This window comes from Plecotus auritus (assembly GCF_963455305.1).
Source record: "Plecotus auritus genome assembly, chromosome: 3".
Classification (NCBI taxonomy): Eukaryota; Metazoa; Chordata; class Mammalia; order Chiroptera; family Vespertilionidae; genus Plecotus; species Plecotus auritus.
Window position 1 is genome coordinate 179,668,490 of NC_137772.1, and position 23,365 is coordinate 179,691,854.

General features: G+C 40.4%; 1 protein-coding gene across 2 annotated transcripts in view; it reads left to right on the forward strand.

Annotated features, from left to right (window-relative positions):
* The window catches only part of SLC38A1 (solute carrier family 38 member 1), a 67,505-nt gene that overhangs the window by 14,861 nt on the left and 29,279 nt on the right, over positions 1–23,365 (forward strand). For both annotated transcript variants that reach the window (XM_080660575.1, XM_080660574.1), the window contains exons 2-5: positions 2,829–2,943; positions 6,417–6,634; positions 15,469–15,544; positions 15,833–15,948. In XM_080660575.1, coding sequence (XP_080516701.1) covers positions 6,513–6,634; positions 15,469–15,544; positions 15,833–15,948 — 314 coding nt within the window. In that variant the 5' untranslated portion in view covers positions 2,829–2,943; positions 6,417–6,512. The remainder of the gene's footprint in view (positions 1–2,828; positions 2,944–6,416; positions 6,635–15,468; positions 15,545–15,832; positions 15,949–23,365) is intronic.

The following is a 23,365-nucleotide window of genomic DNA, read 5'->3' on the forward strand; positions in this document are numbered from 1 at the left end:
GAGGTGTGATTTTATTGGTTCTTCAGAATAAAAAACATACAAACTGATTCATAATAATTTAAAAACTAAGTGAATGTGACTGTATACTTAGTGATATTAAAGAATTCTTGTCATTTTTTTAGGTTTGATAGTGATACGGCAATATTGTTTGAAAAAATAGTTTTTCCCTTTTAGAAATATGTGCTGAAATATTTACAGAGATAGGATATCTGGAATCTGCTTTAAAATAATTCTATGTGATGGTGGGGGTAAAATTTCAACCAGACTGGCTTGAATTGATAATAGTTGAAGTTGGTACATGGGGGTTCATTATTCTATTCTGTTCACATTTACATATGTTTAAAAGTTCCTATAATAAACAATTTAAAAGGGAAGAAAAATAAAATTATGAATATTAGTCAGGGTTTAGTATAACAGGCATCTTTCTATGTGTGTTAAACAAAAGGGATTTAACACAGGGAATTAAGCGCCTGTAAAACTGTTAGAAGAAATGACACAGCAGGTCTAGGTCAGGCCTCTTGGAATAATGGCCAGAATACCACCACGATTCAACTGACCTGCTAAGGAAACTGCTACTTGTGCCTCCATCAGGAAGCTGGGAAACCAGGAAGCTGGTTCCTCATTGTCTCAACTGCATGTTCCAGGAACACATCACTTGAGCCAATCTGATTATCAGGAATCCATAGACACAATTGTTGGCTCCAGTGCTGTCTGCTTCACCTGATGGAATTGGACCAGCCAAATGGATGCCTTGCCCCCAGCACCTTGCTCTCTGATTGGTGGAATCTAAATCAGATCTAAAACCCAAGCTGCAGCCCTGACCGGTTTGGCTCAGTGGATAGAGCGTCGGCCTGCTGACTGAAAGGTCCCAGGTTCGATTCCGGTCCAGTAGGGGGTGTGCAGGAGGCAGCTGATTGATGTTTCTCTCTCATCAATGGTTCTAACTCTCTCTCTCTCTCCCTTCCTCTCTCTGTAAAATCAATAAAATATATTTAAAAAATAAATAAATAAAACCCAAGCTGCAAAGGGACATGGGAAATATAGTTTTCAATTCTCCATCCTCTGTAGTACTGGACTACAATGAAGTGGGAGCAACTATTTGAGCGGACCAATCTACCACAAAGTATATGAGCAACTGAAATTGTATCTCAGCTTACTTATCCCCAAAAGTAATTTTGAACAATGTTTAAGTTACATTACATTCTTTGGTTTGGTTTTCCCTGTAGAATCTTCAAATCAGCTCCTATAAACTATAAGCCTCCTATTCCTCAAGGAACATGTACAGTACCTTGCTCTCCTCACTCTAGCTGGGCTCATCTGAATGGTCTCACAAGGCTGTTCTGTGCACATTTGGTCTCTGTGTCTTTGCCTATGCTGTTCCCAGTACTGTACAAGAAATGCCTTTCCGCGCAGCTGGTTTGGCTCAGCGGACAGAGCACTGGCCTGTGGACTAACGGGTCCCAGGTTCAATTCCAGTCAAGGGCATATACCCAGGCTGCAGGCTTGGGCCCCAATAGAGGGCATGCAGGAAGCAGCTGATCAATGATTCTCTCTCATCATTGATGTTTCTTTTCTTTTTTTTTTTTAAATATATACATATATTTTATTGATTTTTTTTTTTACAGAGAGGAAGGGAGAGGGATAGAGAGTTAGAAACATTGATGAGAGAAACATCGACCAGCTGCCTCCTGCACACCTCCTACTGGGGATGTGTCCACAACCAAGGTATATGCCCTTGACCGGAATCGAACCTGGGACCTTTCAGTCAGCAGGCCGACGCTCTATCCACTGAGCCAAACTGGTTAGGGCTCATCATTGATGTTTCTATCTCTCTCTCTCTCCCTCTCCCTTCCTTTCTGAAATCAATAAAAATATATTTAAAAAAAAAGAAAAAAGACATGCCTTTCCTATCCCCCAGTCTAAATCCTACCAATTTTTAGACATTGTGCAGGTCCTAACACTGTAAAATCTTACCTGATTTCTCAAGGCCCCATTTACTTTCCTTCCTTTCCTGCCTCCCTCCTTCCACCCACCCCTCCTTCCGTTGTTCCTTCCTATATGTACATATGTCTGTCTGTCTGTCTCTGAAATCCTTCTGGACTTATTCTTTGTTCTGCCATATAATTTGGTTCTACCATGCAAATGTTTTATGGAATATTGTCACTTTATGTGGGATGGTGTTGCTTGTTTAAATAGGCTGTAAGCCATGTAAAGCCAGACAAGTTTGCATATCCTCTCCTTTGCTACCTAACACCATGAAGAGCAGAGAATAAGTTTATGTATTTTACATTGGTCGTATTAATAACATGTACTAATAAGCATACTGACATAATAATGTAGTGAAGGATCAGAAATGTCTGTGCTGAGTAAATTGTAATTTGTTACCTAATATAAATGTCAAGAGAGCGTAATTATGGTTGTGTTAACATCAAGATCTTCACATGATGACCCCACTCAGCTTTTTAATTAATTTTATAGTCTGATAATTGCTTTGATCTTTCAATGACACTATAATTCTTTGTTTCTTGAACTCCACCTGTACCTCCTGCCTCTGTGCTGTTGATTATCTTCTCATTCACTGAGAAGTCTCAGCCCAGGCCTCAGCTCTGCCTGTCAATCTTCTGTCCACCAAGCAGTGTAACTGTCCAGTAGTAACATGTTGGCTGTCAATTTATGGTATGGTCAAGTGGCTAAACAGTCATTAGAAGTAATTGTGTAGACCATATCTTGTTAAATGAAAAACATGTTTATTAAACTCTATGGTATGATTTCCATTTTTAGAAATGTATACGTATTTTTCATTTGTATTCATTCTTTTCATTTAACAGGTATTTATTGAGTGCCTACTGTGTACCAGGCTCTATCTCTATGTGCATACAAAAACCCTGGAAGCTCATACTCCAATATATATACAGTGATCGTCTCTGCTTGCTAAGATAACAGGTGACTTTTTTCTTTTTACTTGTTTCCTTCTTCATTTGCAAACTTGCTTTTTACAATTTTTATACAAAACCGGTACTTATTAATAAGGAACTGATATGTTTTTTATTATATGTATTTTTTTTTATTGTTTAAAGTATTACAAATGGTAGTACATATGTCTCCTTTTTTTCCCCATTGACCTTCCCCAGGCCTCCCCTACCCCGCCGGCACATGCCCTCACCCCACCCCCCCAGTTGATATGTTTTTTTAAAAGCACTTCCTCAAAATGCTTACAATATAAAGCTATATAAAAATAGGTTTAAAAAGTCTAAAATCCTAATTATAAGTAAAATAGAAAGAGAGAGAGAGAGAGAGAAGAAAGAAAAAAGAAAAGAGGAAAGACATGAAAATCCAACAGTGGCCATTTTTGGATGGTGGGATTCTCTTACAATGTCTGTTCTAAAGACTCTACAGTGAACCTGTATTAGTTTTAGAATCAGAAAAAATATTTTTTTCTTTTTCAAGACCCAGTGCAAATATGACATTTCTGTAATGCTGCCTCAGACCCCTGAATCTGACTTTTCCCAAACTTTCACATCCCTTCCTCACCTGGCGCGCAATAAATATGTACAGTGAGTGGATTGTGTTTTCTGCATGTGGCCTCAACCTTAGTGACAGGTGTCACTAACTTTGTTAACTTTTCCCATTTTTCAGTCTTCATTTTGAAGAATAATTAGATTTCAGATAGTTTATTTCACACCAATAAATATTTATTCTAAAAAAAAAAAAAGATTAGGGCACACACTCTACATGGACAGAGGAAAGACCATGTGAGGACATAGTAAGGAGGCAGCTATCTGCAAACCAAAGAGAGGGGCCTCAGAAGGAGGTGTGGACTTGATCTTGGACTGCTAGCTTCCAGACTATGAGAAAAAAAATGTCTCTTTAAGCCAAAGGGGGGGAAAAGTATTCTATATGATTAACTTAGTACTGGTATTTGCCCAATACTGACATAATTTTAGTGGCCAGGACTTTCTGTATTCTTTTTATTCTTTTCTCTTTTTGTCCATTTTTAAATGACTGGTTTTATGTATATATGTTTATATATATATTAGAGGCCCATTGCACAAAATTCATGCACTGGGGGGTTGGTTCCTCAGCCTGGCCTGCGCCCTCTCGCAATCTGGGAACCCTCGGGGGATGTCCAACTGGTGGCTTAGGTGGGGAGTGGGCCTAAGCCCGCAGTCGGACATCCTTAGAGCTGCCGTTGAGGTGGGAGAGGCTCCTGCCACTGCCACTGCACTTGCCAGCCTTGAGCCCAGCTTCTGGCTGAGCAGCGCTCCCCTGCGGGAGCGCACTGACCACCAGGTGGCAGCTCCTGCATTGAGGGTCTGCCCCCTGGTGGTCAGTGCACATCATAGCGATTGGTTGATTTGCATATTAGCCTTTTATTATATAGAATATACACTGACTGGCCAGATTATTATGCTTTCAGAGATCATAATAATCTGGCCACTCAGTGTATATTGATATGACAGTTTAAATTCAAACAGTAGACTCCCGATTTATGGTTAGTCAATCTTTCCTCTCCTCAGAAAGCTTTTATCTAGTGCCCTGCTTCCTACCAGTTTATGGAGAGGCAAGGGCTCCTTAATCCAGACTGGAAACACCATCCACTGAATCAACTTCCTACCAGCCCTGTAGCATCACTTCAGTAGCTTCTGAGGGAGCCATATAGGAGAGAGCCAGTGCATTTGTGCAGCTTTCACCAAGGGGGACCAAGGGGTAAGGTGATGTTCAGTTGTCTTAATGCAGTTCATCTTTTGCAAAGTAAAGACAGGGGTAAACCTTGCTACTATGTGAAGACACTAAAAGCAATTAGAAGTGGCCCATCTCTCGTACTACTACCCTGGCTAGAAGAGGCAGCCCCAAGCTGCCAAGTGGGGCTTAGACCAGGAGTTCACAGAACTCACATCTCCCTGCCCCGGCTTCCTGCTTTCCAGGAGAGACCCTGCCTGCAGGAAGGTGAAGCTCCTGGAACCTGAGGTATTAGAAAGTATGTATGTTGTGGAAGTTGTAAAGGATCCCAGAACCAGGGGGGTTTCATTCTAGATAGGAGACTGTGTGAATAAAAAGGAGTAATGTGTGGCCTGGCTGTGTGAGAAGGAGAAGAAGAAGAAAATCCTGGGTAGATATCATTCTAGGGTACTTTCTATGGGTCCTGCACATATTATCAAGTAGCCAAATGCTTCTTGAGATATGCAGGATGTTAGATGGGCACATTGGTGTTTTGACACTGAACTGCAATCATCTTATGGAATTCGGGATCAGAAAAATATAAAAGGATCATCCAATTACCATTGGAGGTAAAAAAAAAATCATTGACATTCTGCTTCATTCCATGGTCCCCATCACCTCACTGAGATTCTCCCAGCGAGGCTCCTGCACATATGGAAGCCTTACTTTTGAAACTGCATTCGCCACTCTTGCCACCTACTTTTTTTTTTTTAAATTCTCACCTGAGGATATTTTTTTCAGTTGATTTTCAGAGTGGAAGGGAGGCGGCAGAGAGAAACATTTATGTGAGAGAGACACATCAGTAAGTTGCCTCCCACACCCACCCCACCAGCAACCAAGATACTTGCCCTTGACCGGGAACTGAACTGGCGACCCTTTGATGTGTGGGCCTACGCGCTAACGGTTAGAGTCTAACCACTGAGCAAACCCAAGTAGGGCACCACTTGCTTTTTGATTTGTGATGCTATGTGTCTGAAACTTGGTTCTCTCCTTGTATACTATTGGTGACCCCTCAGAAATTTAAATCCCAGTCATCCACGTGGGGGAAAATGTGAGCTCTGCAAGTCTTTTGTTTCTGATGAGGAAATGTAGTTTCAGAAGGATTAACCTAAATCCCCTGAGTATGAATTTTTAAATCTCTAATTCCCTGACATGGAGTGATTTCATTGCAGAGATTGAATTAATCTCTTGCAGTTGATGGATAAACTGCTAAATTTCAAAACACAGATTTGTCCTTTGCTATTTGACCTCTGGGTTGGGTAGTTGATCCCTCATGATGCCATTTATTGCATTTTTATTCAACTTGGAATGCTAAATCAGAGGTGCATTTGTGGCTCTGTGGTCTGTACCCAGTTATATGGGTGTCCTACGAGCTGACGCATTCAAGTAACCAACTCGCTTTCATTTTAAACACACTGTTTTATAAAACAGTATCTATATTGCCTGCAGCTGACATGGTATTCCTATAAATGTGAGCATAAAGATTGTGGGACATAACTCATTTTATAGTTAAAAATGGAGGGAGATTTATGAAAGGCATAAAATAATAGAGCCTTTATAACTTGATGTACAAAGATCACTTTAATGTACTGAGTAGCAAAATGTAAAAGTTGCATTAACTGTTTGTTTACTTAAATTATCTTAATCAGTTGGTTATATTCATATATTTAACTATATTTCACTGTGTTACGTTTTAGGGGTGTCAAGCTTATATTTTCGCTGCTATCCAGTTGTAAATACGCTCAGAACAGGAGAGTTTGGACGAAGTTTTTGACTACAGGTACTTTATAAACATGATGCATTTCAAAAGTGGACTTGAATTAACCGAGTTGCAAAACATGACAGTGCCCGAAGATGACAACATCAGCAATGATTCCAATGACTTCACTGAAGTAGAAAATGGTCAAATAAATAGGTGAGTGTTTTCCTAACATTTTCTATCCAGTAAAAGAAATGGCTCTAAAATATTCTGATTTTCAGTTACTCTCTTGAATTATTCATTACTAAAGTTATGCTCCATTTGAAGATGTAATTTGAATTTCTTATGTGACATCTGTTGGGCATAATCTACAATAGCAGATGAAGCAAATAGGAAAGCAATTTATTCATCCTTTCCAATCTTTCAATTGAGTCTAATAAAAGTGTATAATACATTGGACCCCAACCAGCCCTAACTTTTCAGAAGCTCTGTGCTTATGAATTAGACAGACTATTGGCCTTTCACCACAACCCATATCTGAATGTGTCCTGTCGTCATCTGACCTCGCCCACATTTTTAATCAAGAAATGGTCAAAGTCCCATTTGCCAATGTTCCCGTGTTAAAACTACAAATGCACTATTACAAGCATCATTTGCAACATGGATTTTAAATAATAATAACTACAGTTGAGCCCAGATGGCTCTATGAGAAACTGTAGTAGAGAAATAGTACACGTAGCAGAAGAAAAAGAAAAGATGCCACGAGTGAGAGGAGGTAGAGAGGCAGGTGGGAAGAGTGCTGGCCTGGAAGCTTTTGGCCTCAGCATGTCTTTCCAACTCTTGGGTTCTGAGTTTCTTAATTTCCAAGAGTAGGGCCCAATGTCTTTATGTTTTTAATGATGTGGGCATTCTCTGACCTACTGAGTTACAGTCAGCTCGTGTGGATCCCGTAGCAGGAAGGTCTCCAGCTTGGGAGCCAGTGGTGTGGCTTGTTTGAAGCATGATGCCTCTTAAAAGGCTTGGAGAAGTGAGGGGAGTATACGGGACTCCTTACTAGAACAGTAACGATGCTACACTATTTTTCTTGGGGTGGAGGGGTTGTCAGAAGGAAATCGGGGTAGAGGGAGATGACAATATTACATCACCTAACCAGGCATCGTATTGGGAATAGTGTCTGATAGTCTGCTCTATGTTCGGATGTAGTGTGTACATAAATAAGTGGAAGTCCAGCAGAGGTGGTAGCTGCCATCATTCACACATACTCAGAAGTTTCAGCCCTGCCTCTTCTTTTTCTCTTCCTTAAATGTTCTTAGAGGTTAAGTCTCTATCCAGACACTTCCTCATTATAATCCCAAGTATCATTTACTGTTTTGTGATATTTCTTATTGTTGGACTCAAGTTTACTTCTTTTACCTTTTCTGAGTCAAATTATTAATAATAATGAACTTTTCTTTTCTTTTAAATATATCTTTATTGATTTCAGAGAGGAAGGGAGAGGGAGAGATAGAAACATCAATGATGAGGGAGAATCATTGATTGGCTGCCTCCTGCACGCCCCCTACTGGGGATCGAGCCCGCAACCCCGGGCATGTGCCCTTGGCCGGAATCCAACCTGGGACCCTTTGGTCCACAGGCTGACGCTCTATCCACTGAGCCAAACCAGCCAGGGCATAATGAACATTTCTTGACTGCCAGCTGTGTTTACATATATTGCCATTTATCCTTATAACAACATCATGCAAAGCATTCTTTTGCAAATACGGAAAATTTTTAAATTTCCGTGTACAAGTAAGGAAACTGAGGCCCAGAGAAATAAAATAACTTGCTCAAGGGCATACACAGGTTCATCTGAAGTTCTAGTCTTTCAACTCTACCCACCTGCCTCTGCTTATAATGCTCAGGCACTAGCTAGTTCAGTTAAACTCTGCCAGTGCTAATTTATGCTCTGTACTCCTGGACTGTTCTGCAGTCACTGCTGACCTCCACTTAATGGTGCATGGGATCCCAACCATTTCACAAGTAGGACACTTTGGTTTTATAACACAGCTTCAATCCCAAAGCAATGCAAACCTTGAAGACCTTAAATTGGGAGTCAGTTTAATATTCAGTTTAGAGTCTGGACTTGATCTTAAAGAGTTTTATTTACTAACAATATTCAGTTTTCGAGGTGATGACCATTCTCACCCCTGCCTTGGGCACCTGGGCACCTTGCCCAGTGAACTCACTTCTTCTGAGACTATGACCAAGGCAGGGAGCTGGTACAGCAGGTTTGCTGTTGGTGTTGACCCCTTGTTTTGCAGAATTTGGCTCCTTTACTGCACATGCGGTGTGATGCATTTATTTCTTCATTTATCTTACCTCCCCTCTTTCACTGACACAGTTCATGAGCCTTTCTTTAGTTTGGCTCTAGGAAAAGTAAAATTAAAAACAACATATTATGCCAAGAAGCCAAAAAGATAACTAAAAATCAGAAAGGATCTCCACCATGATTGCTGCAAAAGCTATACCTAAATAACTCTCATTCTTATTTATTTTTTTTAAATATATGTTTATTGATTTCAGAGGGGAGGGGAGAGGAGGAGGGAGACAGAAACATCATTGTTGCCTTCTGCACGCCCCACACTGGGGATTGAGCCTGAAACCCGGGCATGTGTCCTGACCAGGAATCAAACCATGACCTTCTAGTTCATAGGTGATGCTCAATTTCTGAGCCACACCAGCTGGGCAATACCTCTCATTCTTCTTGTAGCTTTTTCACATTGATGGGAGGAAGGTAGGCTCAATTATATGCACCTAAGGGAACCAGCCCCTGAAACAGGGAACTTCTGTGTAACAGTTCCTCTTTTTTAGGAAGCTAGAGAAAATGTTGAAAACAAATGTTGATCACCTGGCATCTAGCTTACAGCTTTGCCTGGAAACTCCCCTATTCTTAGAATAATGTTTTAAAGTTTAGGCAAAAATAGAGCCATTTGGGCATTAGAACACCTGCCCCTATTCCAGTTCAGTAGGTTTATTTCATGTCATAATTTTTGGGTTATAGTCATAGAAATCTATACCTGGAACAGCATGTTCAAAATGTCCACTTAGACCAGTTCTGCTAACATTTTTTTTGTTTGTTTGTGGTGTGGTGGGAGTGGTGGTGGTGATGGCGGGGGTGGTGGAGTAGTGGGAGTTCTGCTAACATGTTAATGTGCATAGGAAGTATCTGGAAACCTTGCTAAAATGCAGATTCTGATTCAGTAGGTCTGGGAGGGGGCCTGAGGTTCTAATTTCTAGCAAGCTTCCAGGTAATACCCATACTGCTGGTCCCTGGACCACACTTTGAGTAGCAAGCTCTAGACTCTTCCCTTAGGAGTGAGCTTCCTGAGAGGAGGAATCATTTCTATATCTCTTGCACCTTGAAATGATAGATAACAGTGCCTGATATAGAGTGGAAGTTATAAAATATTTGTTAAACGAGAGAGAAAAACAGAGACAGACACAGAAGAGAGAGCCAGTAGTTAAGTGGTGTGAATTTGGACTTGTATTGAATCCTGGCTCTATCGATAGGTCTTGTGTGATCTTGTCCTTTGAGCTTCAGTTCCATCCCTGTGAGAACTGGGATAGTAAAAAATACCTTACTTGCTGGGAGCGTCGGGGAATAGTAAATGTATTACTGTTTGCAGGTTAAGAACTCAGGCTCTGCCATCAGCCAGTTTAGGTTCACATCCTGGCTCAGTGGTTTTGTTATTAGTAATGTTACTTCGGTCAAGTTACTTAATTTCTCTAAAATGGAGCTAATAATAGTACTGACCAATACAATTACTGTGAAAATAGATGAGAAGATCCATGAAGGTGCTTGGCAAGTGTCTGGCAATAGTAAGCCTTTTAGTGTGAGATGAGTCTTTATCAATAAAAATGCATCTTCTTTCTTTGACAGGTACTTCTTTCTTGTCTACACCAAGGAATAATAATGTTTTAGGGTCTGGATGATTGCTGACTGTTGTTACTTTAAAGCTGTTGGAATATTAGTAGATTATCCTAACTGTATCTAAGCAAATATTCACATATTTTCATATTTATTTACTATTCTCATCTCTCTGAGTGGTTATTGTTGTTGTGACCCAGGCAGCATCTAACAAAGTTTGAGAGTCCCTAGTTAAAATTGTTCTTAAAAGGATTTGGGGCAATTCTTGTCACTACCCCCGGCATCAGCATTTATTTATTTATTTATTTATTTATTTATTTATTTATTTATTTATTTATTTATTATGTCCCTGTATATGCTTCAGAGTTCATGTGCTAAATTTATATCACTTGGGAGAATCCTTGAAAAGGTATCCCTTTTCGTCTTCTAATACCTTTTCTATACCTTAAAGAAGAAGATTCCATCACCTTCTGATGATCAGTTCTTATGTCAGAAAATTCTTCCCTTGCTTTCAGAGATCCTGTTACAACCTGGATTTCTCCTGTTTTCAGTAGAGTTTATTCAACCAGAAAGGCTTTGCTTACCTCTCAGTCTTCTCTTTAAATGCCTGCTGTTTCTTTAAATCTTATGTGTTCTCCAACCTCTTTGTTACTTGCTTCTTTCCTCCTGTTCTCTTTTCCTTTTTTATAGAATGTTAGAATTTCAGGAAAAGAACTGGGAAAGGTCCTCTAAGTACAACCATTGATCTCTTCTGTGTTACGAAACATCAAATAGAACACTGTAATCTAGTAAGAATCTGATTGGTAGAGATTAAACTAGGAAGAATATCTTCCTATTGTACAGCCCATCCTTGTTCGATTGTTGTTGATGTTGATTTATTTTTGGTTTGAAATAACTGCTCTATATTGCTCAGCCTCCCTTCACACCACCTCAGTATAACACCTACTCCTTTTGAAGGCTTTGTCTGTTGAAGGTCACCATGACCGCCACTGTAAGTTTTTGTTTGGTTTTGTTCTCAGAACAATTGGCTACCTAATAGTTGACTGAATTCTTCTTTATGGGTACAGACCAACCCAGTGAAAACTCTTTTTTATAATACTTTTATCATCCTGAGACCACATGTCAAAGGCATCTTCTTCCATAGCCTATTTTTAAGTGAATAAAGAGAAATTTAACTCAGTTTCTTTGCCAGAAGTCCGTGGTTTTTATCACACAATTGCATTTTTTTTTAATGGTAAGATAGCAGAAACTTGTGATAAGCTGTTTGACCTACTTATTTTGAGTGGACTTTTCCATTACTAAAAAGGTTGGTTTCATTTTGTTTAAAAAAAGTTTTCAGAAATACAAAGCAGAGATTTAAAGACTAAAGAGAAGAAAAAGTGGAGATATCATAAAGAGAATAAAGAGGATTTCTTTATTCATTCTTACTGAGTGTTTCATTCTTACTGAGCCGGACTTCCCTGCAGCCTAAGCTACTCCCTAATTCCTAAATAGAAGATGCATTTTCGGTTTATGAAAGGTTCCTCTGAGTTGCTAATGCATGGGCAGGTACATTTAAGAAGGAGCTGAGGGGCTGAGAGCACTATACAGCAACTCTGGATGCGAGATGAGCTTAGTAGCACAGTATGTGCCACAGAAAAAGTAATAAGTAGGTCAGAGTCAGGAAATTCAGCTCAAACCAGAGTATCAGAAGGCTCATGGATGAAGCTTCGAACTGGCAGGAGGTGCTGGCTCAGAAGAGGTGCAGGGTCTCTCTCCCCAGCGGAGGTGGATTCCCACTGCTGCCTTGTTTTCCGTCTCTAGGAATGCCATGGTCTTGTCTCAGTCCTCACGCCCTCTTGGGAAGATCATTTTGAGTAGTGGGAGCTGAGATTGGGACATTGAGGCAAAGTCAAATTCAGCCAGCATCAGGAATTGCAGGGTGAGGGATTACACTTGAAATGGTCTCAGTTGGGGAGCCAGGGAAGATTTTTGGGAAAACCTATTAGGTCTTGCTGCAGAAAGTGCACCGGAAGAGGCAGAATCAGGGAGGCTCTTGAGATACAATATATTTTAATGTGCTCTTTGATAGTTACTCATTTCAACAGCCCTGTGAGTCAGTGTCATCATCCCCATCCTGCAGAAGTTCTGCAGGGAAGAGCCGGCAATCATATAGGAGCCTTATTCTTCCTCCCCTCCCCTTCCTTTCCTTTATCTTTTTTTTTTTTTCTCCCTTTCTATTTTATTCCAACTCCATGCACTAGATGCTACTTTAAAAAGACCCATGTCTTAATACACCACCATTACTCGGTTTGATTCTTTCCTCTTCCTCCCCTTTGGATGCACAGTGTTTGACCCTACTGAATGCCTTTCGTGTTACAGTGACGATACCTCTTTCTTCCCGGCCCACCAGTCTTCTGCCACCAATTCTGGGGCATGGGGCCAGGCCAGGGGCTTAAATCTGCTACAGGCGGTTTGCTAGGGTTTTGTTCAGTTTGCTTGAAAATGTTTAGGCTATTCCATTAATTTTAAAATAACGGAAATTCTCTATGGAAAAGAAGCCCCTCCACAAGAAAAGCAAATGGGGGACCTTCTGAATAAATATTTGATTGACTTGAGTTGATTATTAAAATTAGCCTGATTAAATACAGTCTTTTATTTAATGGCTTTTAAAAATATATATATAAATCCTCACCTGAGTGTATTTTTTCCATTGATTTCGAGAGAGAGTGGGAGGCGGGGGAGGAAGGGGAGAGAGAGAGAAACATCGATTGGTTGCCTCCTATATGCACCCCTACCAGGTCTGAGGCACGTGCCCTTGACTGGGAATCTAACCCACCACCCTTAGGTCCGAGGGCTGACATTCTAACGACTGAGCAAAACTGGCCAGGGCCCAAGTGTATTTTTATTTTGGAAATCGATTTCATTTTGGTGAGTCCAGCACCTGCATTTCCTTGGGCTGCCTGTGTGAAAAGGAAGGCTGCTTTTCCTTGCCTCTCTCTAGCCAGGCCTGTGACCCTCAATTCTGTGGAAAGCTCTAAAACGTTAAGGGCAAGAAAAGGGCCAAACACTCTATAACTGCCAGATTGGTCTCCAAAATATTGCTTTCATCATGTCCTTCTCCTGTAATCCTACTTATCAGGCCTCTGGCCTTAAGTGTCTTCTGGCTAATCCCTTCCAATAATGGTTTTCCCTTCTCTGGATTCCTTATCTCATCTCAATTTTGTGCAGCCTGGCATTCCTATTCTGGTGTTAGCCAGTGTGGTCTCTCCTGTTTCAGAGACCAAGGTTTTTTTTCTTCATCTTCCTTTTGGTCTCTCACAGTAACTGGCCAGGTGCTAGGCAAAGGCAGATGCTGAAGGGAGTAAACCACAGATTGGGCAAAGGCAGATGCTGAAGGGAGTAAACCACAGATTGTGCTGCTTATACCAGGTGATGGTCTCAGGAAGTTTGTATACTGCCTGTTTTTGGTTTATTTTGGCAAAATAATGCAAACTTGGAGAGGTAATGCCAGGGAGAAGCCAGACCCCCTTGGATTAAAGATGAAAAAGATAGGTAAATAAAGCCAGTATTGATGATGGTTTCATTGAAAATGGTTTCTTATGAAACATAGCATTATTCAAAAAAGCATGTGAAAATATAATGTACAGTTTAAAGATGAATGCTTCTTTAAAATAGTTCAGCTCAAAGTGGCTTTACATTCATTAGTGAAACACTTATTGTGATTAGTTTGTACTAAGATCAAATAATTAACTTTCTGGAAGAGGAAACAGCATACCTACCATGTTTTACTAATACAAGCAGCCAACAAATGGACTTTGACAATACCACTAATTTTTTTAATGGTGAATTTAAAAATATATATATAGTTTTATTGATTTCAAAGAAGAAGGGAGAGGGAGAGAGAGATAGAAACATCAATGATGAGAGGATCATTGATTGGCTGCCTATTGCACGCCCCACATTGGGGATTGAGCCCACAACCCAGGCATGTGCCCTTGACTGGGAATCGAACCTGGGGCTTTTCAGTCCGCAGGCCAATGCTCTATCCACTGAACCAAGCCACCTAGGGTTTAATGGTGAATTTTTTTTAAATTAAAGATTTAGGCCATAAAGTTCTGATGTTAATGCTAAATATGGTTCTGAGAGCATTCTGAATTCCTTCTTCTGTGTATTTGCAGACAATTTACTCCACTTAGCCTGCCTGAATCTTTCCCATCCCAGCTCAAGTCCCACGCCCCCATGTTGCTCCTACTCTGTGTCTGGAGCTGTAGTGATGATTTCATTCTCCCAAGAGCACCATGAGATAATGTAATAGTGTTACTCTCCTTTCACAGAGGAAACTGAGGTAGCCTAGGGCCTTGTAGCTGGTGAGGATTCAAACTCACCTTCTAACTCCCTCCCTTTCTTAAAGCCCTAGTTCTGCCCCTACCCATGGACTAATGCCCTGCCTCACCACCATAGTTTCCTCTGCTGAACTCCTATAACTCAGTGGCTGCACCCCGTATTACATACCCTCACGTCTCTCTCATCACCTTGTCTGGTGACTTGCATATGGCAGGTGCTGAAGCAATATTTGATGGAGAAAGAGTCGTTTCCTTTTTTTCCGGGGAGAGGGAATTCCTTTTTTTTTTTTTTTTTTTTAAATATGTTTTATTGATTTTTTACAGAGAGGAAGGGAGAGGGATAGAGAGTTAGAAACATCGATGAGAGAGAAACATCGATTCAGTTGCCTCCTGCACACCCCCTACTGGGGATGTGCCCGCAACCAAGGTACATGCCCTTGACCGGAATCGAACCCGGGACCCTTCAGTCCGCAGGCCGACGCTCTATCCACTGAGCCAAACCGGTTTCGGCGGGAATTCCTCTTTAATAACTTTGTACTCCAGGAATGGGAGCTCAGAAGGAATCCTGCCTCTGCTATTCTTTTACATGACAGCATTAGAGTGTTTTTGACATTATCTGATTTGTAGCTAGAGAAAAATCTACGTAAAAGTTAACTTACATTGCATACAGTGTTTTAATGCCTTCAGGTTGAAATGATTTGAATTAGATTGATAAGTTTTCATGTGTAATATGTTTTGGTAAGTAATGAATCACTTAGATAAAACGGTAAGCTTGAATCACTACCATGATGTTAAATGTATTATACATGTCTTTACAGCAAGTTTATTTCTGATCGCGAAAGCAGAAGAAGTCTCACAAACAGCCACTTGGAAAAAAAGAAATGTGACGACTACGTAAGTGTCATTATAATAAGTACGCTTATTTTTTAATCACATAAATTGGGACAGATGTTTTTAATTCATGGAGCATAGTACCAAAGGCATAGCTCTCTATATTCACCAGGATGTTCCTCAGATTCTATGTATTTTCTCTGGAAACCCATTAAAAATCAACTAACCCACTAAGGAAGGTTTTCTTGAATTTAATTTGTGTTGGTTTCTAATAGTGCTTTAAAGGCTTTGGTGTGATTAACAGATTTGGGGACTGTTTTGCTTAGTGTGAATGTCTGTCTCTTTGTTCAGATTCCAGGAACAACCTCATTAGGCATGTCTGTTTTTAACCTGAGCAACGCCATTATGGGCAGTGGGATTTTGGGACTCGCCTTTGCCCTGGCAAACACCGGAATCCTCCTTTTTCTGTGAGTGTTGACATTGCAGCATTTTTCAATTTTAAACTGTGTTTTCTGTATGTTTCTGTTCAAGCACAGAAGAAATTGGAAATATTTTAAAGTAGTTTTTATTTCTTTTTATGGTTTTACTAACTTTGCTAAGTTACCAGTACATACTTTTGTGTTTTTATTTGAATGATTTTCCAAGATTTACCCAATGTTTATAAGAAAGTGAAAGAAGACAATCTTATTAATTACAAATACCAAAATAGGCATTTATAAAAAGAATTAAAAGCATTTTTTTTGGTATTTTTGAACTTTTCACGGGTCACTTTAACTCTGTTAAATGATCAAAATATTAAGAGGTGTTTAATCCAACCAGTCCACCACTGTAGTATTTGGATTGCTTTGGAACATTTACTGTATCCAAAAGTGATTAGACATTGTTTGAAAAATATTCAAGAAGCATAGAAGTTGACAGTGTTTTGAAGCAGAGAAATTAGCATGTACTTTTCTTCAATTCAGTGAAAAGTAAATGGGCAATTTTCTTTTAAAATAAGTTCATCTCAAACTGTTAAGTGGGACTTTGTGCCAGTGTACAGAGGGCTTATTTTCAGTTGGAACAAGATGAAGACATACCATAGCGTTTCTACCAGGAAAATTCTCACCTCTCAAACCTCAAAGGCGTCTCAGTGGTGCTTTGCCTGATAAGACGTGGAAGGAATTCTCTTCTCCCAGGATCTCGCCTTTCCTCCCCTGACCATACTCACGCTCTTCATTGCCTTGCTCAGTAGTCTTCACTGCCAGATCATTCTGATGAGAGCATCATTACTTTGGTAGCAGTGACCAAGAAGACTACTATTCCTAAAAGTGGGGGGTATTTCTTTAGAAAGACTTAGAAAACTGTGATGGATGTGCATTGCTTCCCATCCTTTTACGCATGGATCAGCAATGCACATCCATGCTGCCTCATATTGATCCAGAGCATTAGGGATTAATATTCTCTCACTTTTGTGTGGAAAGCCACCAGAGGTGTCCTTCCTGTGCAATGCATTCAATGCTTTTTCTTCCTTAATGTCACCCTAACTCAGTAGCTTCCTCTCTTTTTTTGCCCTGAATGGCTCTCTCTCTGTGGCCTTTCTGCTTATGGGTATTTGAGCGCAGTGCCTGGTTCTAGGATATAATCACTGAATGGACAAACTATTTCTGTTGTGGTTTTGTTTGTATGTGTGACCCTCTGAGGCTAGCTGCACTTCTGATTTTTAGTGTGATGACACGAAACATAAATGCCTGTGTAGTCTGAAGCAGGTTAGCCACTCTGAACTTCAATTTCCTACACTTTAAAACAAGAAAATTACACTAGAAAAATCTCAGAACCCTGCCAACCTCCTAAACCCTGTGGTTGTGCGACTCTTTTTAGTCATTCCAAAGCTGGAAGCATGTTCAGTTCAGAAATGTGTTTTACATTGATTTCTTTCTTTTTTTAAGTTATTATAATATGTTAAGTAGTTATATGTTAACATAGAGTAGAGTCAACTCTTTAATAATGATAATACCCTGTAGCTCTTACTTTGTGCCAGGTACTACTCTGAGTGTTTTATGCTGAATCCTTACAAGTACGAGACAGGTACTATTGTTAGCGCCCTGTTCCACAGACAAGGGAACTGAGTCATAGGTAGTAACTTTTATTTTGAAATCTTTATTTGTCACTATTCTGGGAATTCCCTTCACCTCTCTTCTCTGCTAGACTCCTTGTTTCCTGTATTTCATTTCTTCCTCTTTCTGTATTTACTTCCTTGCCTTTGTTGTTGAGAAAGGATGAATAGAAATAAAATGTTTGAGGTCTTCATGTCTGAAAATGTTTTTATTCTACCTTCACCTTTAATTGGTAGTTCTGTTGGATATAGAAATTATAGATTGGCAATAATTTTCCTTCCGAATTTGGAGAGTATTCATTGTTTTCTAGTTTTTTTCTGTTGTGAAGTCCTATATACTATAGTACTTCTGATTCCCGATCTTTCAAATATAGCCAGAGTTTTTGTTTTTCTTTTTCTGAAAACTTGTCAAATCTCTACTCCCAATGTTTTGCAGTTTCCAATAATGTGTTTTGATGTGAGCCTGTTTCATCCACTGAGTTAGGAAGTTGCCACATTCTTTTCTTTTTTTTTCTTAAATATATATTTTGTATTCATTTCAGAGAGGAAGGGAGAAGCAGAGAGAGATAGAAACATCAATGATGACAGAGAATCATCGATTGGCTGCCTCCCGCATGTCCCCCACTGAGGATCAAGCACACAACTTGGGCATGTGCCCTGACTAAGAATCGAACCGTGACCTCCTGGTTCATAGGTCCACGCTCAACCCCACTGAGACACACCTGGCTGGGATGCATTCTTTTCTTTTAGAAATTCATGGTCTTCAGTTCTGGGACTTTTTCCTACATTACTGTGTTGATGAATTCCTTCTTCCTCTTTCTCTTTTCACTCTTCCTGGAACTGTTACCAAGATTTTAAACATTAGAGAACTAGCCCTCTAATTTTTATTCTTTTCTTTATTTTCATTTCTATAATTTTTCACTGTACTTCCTGGGATATGTCCTCAATTTTTTTCTTTAACTCTTTACTAAATGTTTTATTTCTGTTATTATTTATTTATAGGAGCTTTTAAAAATTCTTTGAATGTTTCTTTTTATATTATTTTGTTTCTGTTTTACAATTTTATTGTCTTCTCTGAGGATTCTAATGATATTTTCTTTGTTATTGAAAGTATCAAACATACAGTAAAGATAATATTATAAAAGATTTTCATGTTTTCTTCATTCCATAGCCAGGCTTGTTTAGTCAGTCCCCTTACCCAGACAATCTTGAAGCAAATCCCAGCTATCATATAATTTCATCCATAAATACTTCAACATATTTCTCTAAAATATAAGGACTGTTAAAACAACTGTAATATGTCATATCTAAAAAATTAACAACAGTTTCCTAGTATCATTAAACATCCAACCAATATTTAAATTGCTCTGGTTATCTCAGTTTTAAAAAACCACTTGGATTGTTCAAATCAATACTCAAATAGGGTCCATACAGCACAATTGGTTGGTATGTGTTTTAAGTCTCTTTCAATCTATAGTTCCCTACATTTCTCTCTCCTTTTTTTCCCATGCATTTTATTTAATTTATTTATTTTTTAAATCTTTATTGTTCAGATTATTACAGATGTTCCTCTTTTTTCCCCCCATAGCTCCCCTCCACCCGGTTCCCACCCCACTCAAGGCCTTCCCCCTGCCCACTGACCTCGTCCATAGGTGTAAGCTTTTTGTCCAATCTCTTCTCGCACCGCCCCCCCCACCCTTCGCCCCAAGAATTGTCAGTCTGCTCCCTTTCCATGCCCCTGATTCTATTACTTTCACCAGTCTGTTCTGTTCATCAGGTTTTTTATTAATTTATTTTTAGGTTCACTTGTTGATAGATATGTATTTGTTGTCACTTTGTTGTTCATAATTTTTATCTTTACCTTTTTCTTCTTCTTCCTCTTCTTAGAGAATACCCTTTAGCATTTCATATAATACTGGTTTGGTGGTGATGAACTCCTTTAGCTTTTTCTTATCTGTGAAGCTCTTTATCTGACCTTCAATTCTAAATGATAGCTTTGCTGGCTAGAGTAATCTTGGTTGTAGGTTCTTGCTGTTCATCACTTTGAATATTTCTTGCCACTCCCTTCTGGCCTGCATAGTTTCTTTTGAGAAATCAACTGACAGTCATATGGGTGCTCCCTTATAGGTAACTAACTGTTTATCTCTTGCTACCTTTAATATTCTCTCTTTGTCTTTTGCCCTTGGCATTTTAATTATGATGTGTCTTGGTGTGGTCCTTTGGATTCCTCTTGTTTGGGGTTGTCTGTGTTTCCTGGACTTGTAAGTCTATTTCTTTCACCAGGTAGGGGAAGTTTTCGGTCATTATTTCTTCAAATAGGTTTTCAATATCTTGCTCTCTCTTTTTCTGGCACCCCCATAATTCTGATGTTGGTACGCTTGAAGTTGTCCCAGAGGCTCCTTACACTCTCCTCATATTTTTGGATTCTTTTTTCTTTTTGCTTTTCCAGTTGGGTGTTTTTTGCTTCTTTGTATTTCAAATCTTTGACTTGATTCTTGGGATCCTCTAGTCTGCTGTTGGGTCTCGGTATATTATTCTTTATATCAGTCAGTGTATGCTTAATTTCTGATTGGACCTTTTTCATATCCTTGAGGGTCTCCCTAAATTTCTTGGAGGTTTCTAGAAGATTCTTGAGTAACCTTATAACTGTGGTTTTGAACTCTATATCCAGTATTTTGCTTTCATCCATTTCTTTCATTTGTGAGTTGATTCTTTGTCTCCACATTTTGGCTGCTTCCCTGTGTTTGTTTCTATGTACTGGGTGACTGCTAAGTCTCCTTGAGTTGATAGAGTGGCCTTATGTGATAGGTATCCTATAGGGCCCAGTGGCTCAGCCTCCCCAGTCACCTGAGGTGGACCCTCTTGGTGCACCCCTTTGTGGGCTGTGTGCACAGTCTTGTTGTAGTTGAGCTTTGATTGCTATTGGTATTACTGGGAGGAATTGACCTCCAGGCCAATTGGTTGTGATGACCAGCTGTGTCTACACTGGAAGATCTGTTGTGCAGGAGACACCCTTATGGGGCAGGACTTGCTTCAGTGGGGTTTTGGTGCTCACTGAGTCTGCCCCTTGAGTGTGTCTCTTATGGATGTGAAGAGTTGTAATCTAGTATGGTCTCACACTGACCACTGGGTACACTGGGTCTTGGATCTTCAAGATGTTGCAAGGTCACCTATTGTCTGGGGCCACCCAGCAGGAGCTACAGAGACATCTGCAGACTCCTCTTCTTTGTATGGGGTTTGGAAGTGCCCAGATGAGGCCCAGCTGTAAAGCAAGGCAGGCTGCTGCTGCCAGGCCTTGGGCCTTCTTTTGGAAGCTCTGGGGCTCTCTGACCCAGTTGCAGTTGGGCAGGTTTTTAGGCGGAGAAAGGACAGGCCATTCATCTGCAAAAGCCAATGCGCACAGCTTGGGTGGGGTTGTAAATTGGGTGGGAATAATCACCAGGGCGGAGCAAACAGCAATGGCTGCCAGTCAGTCCTGCACCGGAGAGGTCCCCAGGTCTCCACGTCCCGCGCCCCCACTCAGGAACAATGATCCCTGTGAGCACCTCTGAGAGAAATCCGCACTTGAGTTCCTGTCCCAATGCCAGACAGTCCAGTTTCTCCCCGTATGTGTCTGGGTCCCCCAGAGTCTCGCCTGGAACTGGAGTTCAGAGCAAGCGGGAGCTTGTATCTCCCTCCCGGTTAAAAGAGCAGCACATCCAGGTGCCAGCACTTTCAGCGCCTCTGCACTTCTTACCAGTCTCACTGCGCTTTCTTCACCTCTCTAGTTGTGGAACTTCCACTCAGCCGGCTTTCCCGTGTTTCTGGGTGGTAGTTGTTCTGCCTTTTGTTGTAATTTTGATGTGGTTGTGAGAGGAAGCAAGTATAGGTGTTTACCTATGCCGCCATCTTGGTTCTTCCCTCCATGCATTTTATTTGTTGAAGAAATCAGGCCATTTGTCATATAGAGTTTCCAACAATTTGAATTCTGCTGATTGTATTCCTGTGGTGCAAATTGACATTGTTGTTTGTTTTGGACTCTGTCTTTCATTTTAGAATCTTTCCTCCAATGTCAAGTCATCCTTCTTTGTTATATTCAAGTGTGGGGAGGGAGGACAAAGTTAATTTGAGCCTGATACACACTGCTGGGGCTTGTTGGCACTTGTTGGAGGTGCAGCTAATGGCTCTTTACTTGTGGAACCACCAGTGTCGGTTTCTCTTTGGCTGTTCAAATCACCCAGAGAGCTTCCAGTCACCTGCTGGGAGGGTCTGGGCATTGCTGCCATCTTTCTGGAAACCAAGTGGTGGCAAAGGGTTGGGGTGACAATCTCAGCGTGCATGTGTTGACCCAATCCCAGTGTTCATTATAGTTCCCCCTCCCCCACAAGTTGTGCTGAGTCTCTCACCCGGAGACTTACATTTTATACTTTCCAGAGAATGTATCTTGGGATACGTATCTTTTGCCAGGATGGGAGAGGTGTAGTCACACAGCTTTTCAGAGTAGGTGCCTGGTCTGGGGAATCTAGCTATTTCTTAAAAGAAGTTAAACAGATCCTCTTTTATTTTAGCCCTGCCATTGTTACCTACTTCCAGTAATGCCCCCACAGTCTTTTGGGAATTCTGTGGTATAAATTGGATTAGTCTTGGCTTTCTCCACTGCCAATTTAAGATTCTTCTCTGCTACTTTTCAGCTGTTGAAATTTTGTTATTATTGTCTTCTCTCGTTTTTACTCTCCTATAGGTTTTATACCTTTAAAAAAATATCTCTACTAGGATATCTATGATTCCTGGAATTCAGTTGATTTTTAATTATGCTGGTGCAGGGATAATTGATTTCTTATCTCATGACTCTTTAATTTCTGATTGAAAGCAAATAATTGGATAAAGTTGACTTTTCTAATTGCAGGAAGATTTCCCCTGGATAAAACTATTGTAGATCATTTGGTTATTTGCAAGACATGCGAATAGCAAGCACCACACACCAAATCTTCAGGTTACAGCTCATGAAGGTAGTTGTATATAAAGACCCAAACTTCTAAGTTTCTCACAACAGGTAGAACCCTCCTCCTTCAGAACAAGGACTCACTCTGTGTGTTGTAAAACCAGCTGCTCCCACAGCTGCTCAAAGCCAAGAAGCAGTTGGCAGGATCAAGACATTTCATCTGGTACAGGGCCCTATTCCAGACGCCTATCGGCCAACAAGGAAAAAGAGTCCAAGCCTGTCCAGGCTTCTTTAGAAAAGCAGCTGGGAAGGCTCCTCTGTGTCTCACTGAGCCTGGCTGCGGGCTCTCCTCTGGGCTCCTGTGAAAATTAGCTGGGGTGACTTCTTCTTCTTGGATGACTTTGGGGCTCATTTTTTTCAGCCTAACCATAATGGCTGTCAACCCTGTTCAACACACATCTGATTCAAACAGGGCAGATCCAGTGAATTCTGCCCTGTTGTAAGAATGCTGTGAGGTTTTGTGTTTTCCTGAACTCTGAGGCCTCATAATTCTGAGGAACAGGAAGTGTGGGAGTGAGGAATCCCAGTTTACATTTGATCCGAAGGTTTATGTTCTCTTTTGGAAACAAAATGGGGCTGTATCCTGAAGCAGCAATTTGGGAATATGCTGAGGCACAAATTCCTCAAGGTGATATGCACCTGTTGAGTTGAGTTTTCCTGAGAATGGAGATCCAAGGAAAAGGCAGTGGGAAGAAAGAAATTCCTTCCACTGGGACTGCCTCTTCTTTCGCTAATCTTCTTACACCGCTTTCCCATAACTCCATCAAAGCAAAAATAGGGATTGGCATGGAAGTAAATATTGGCATGGAAG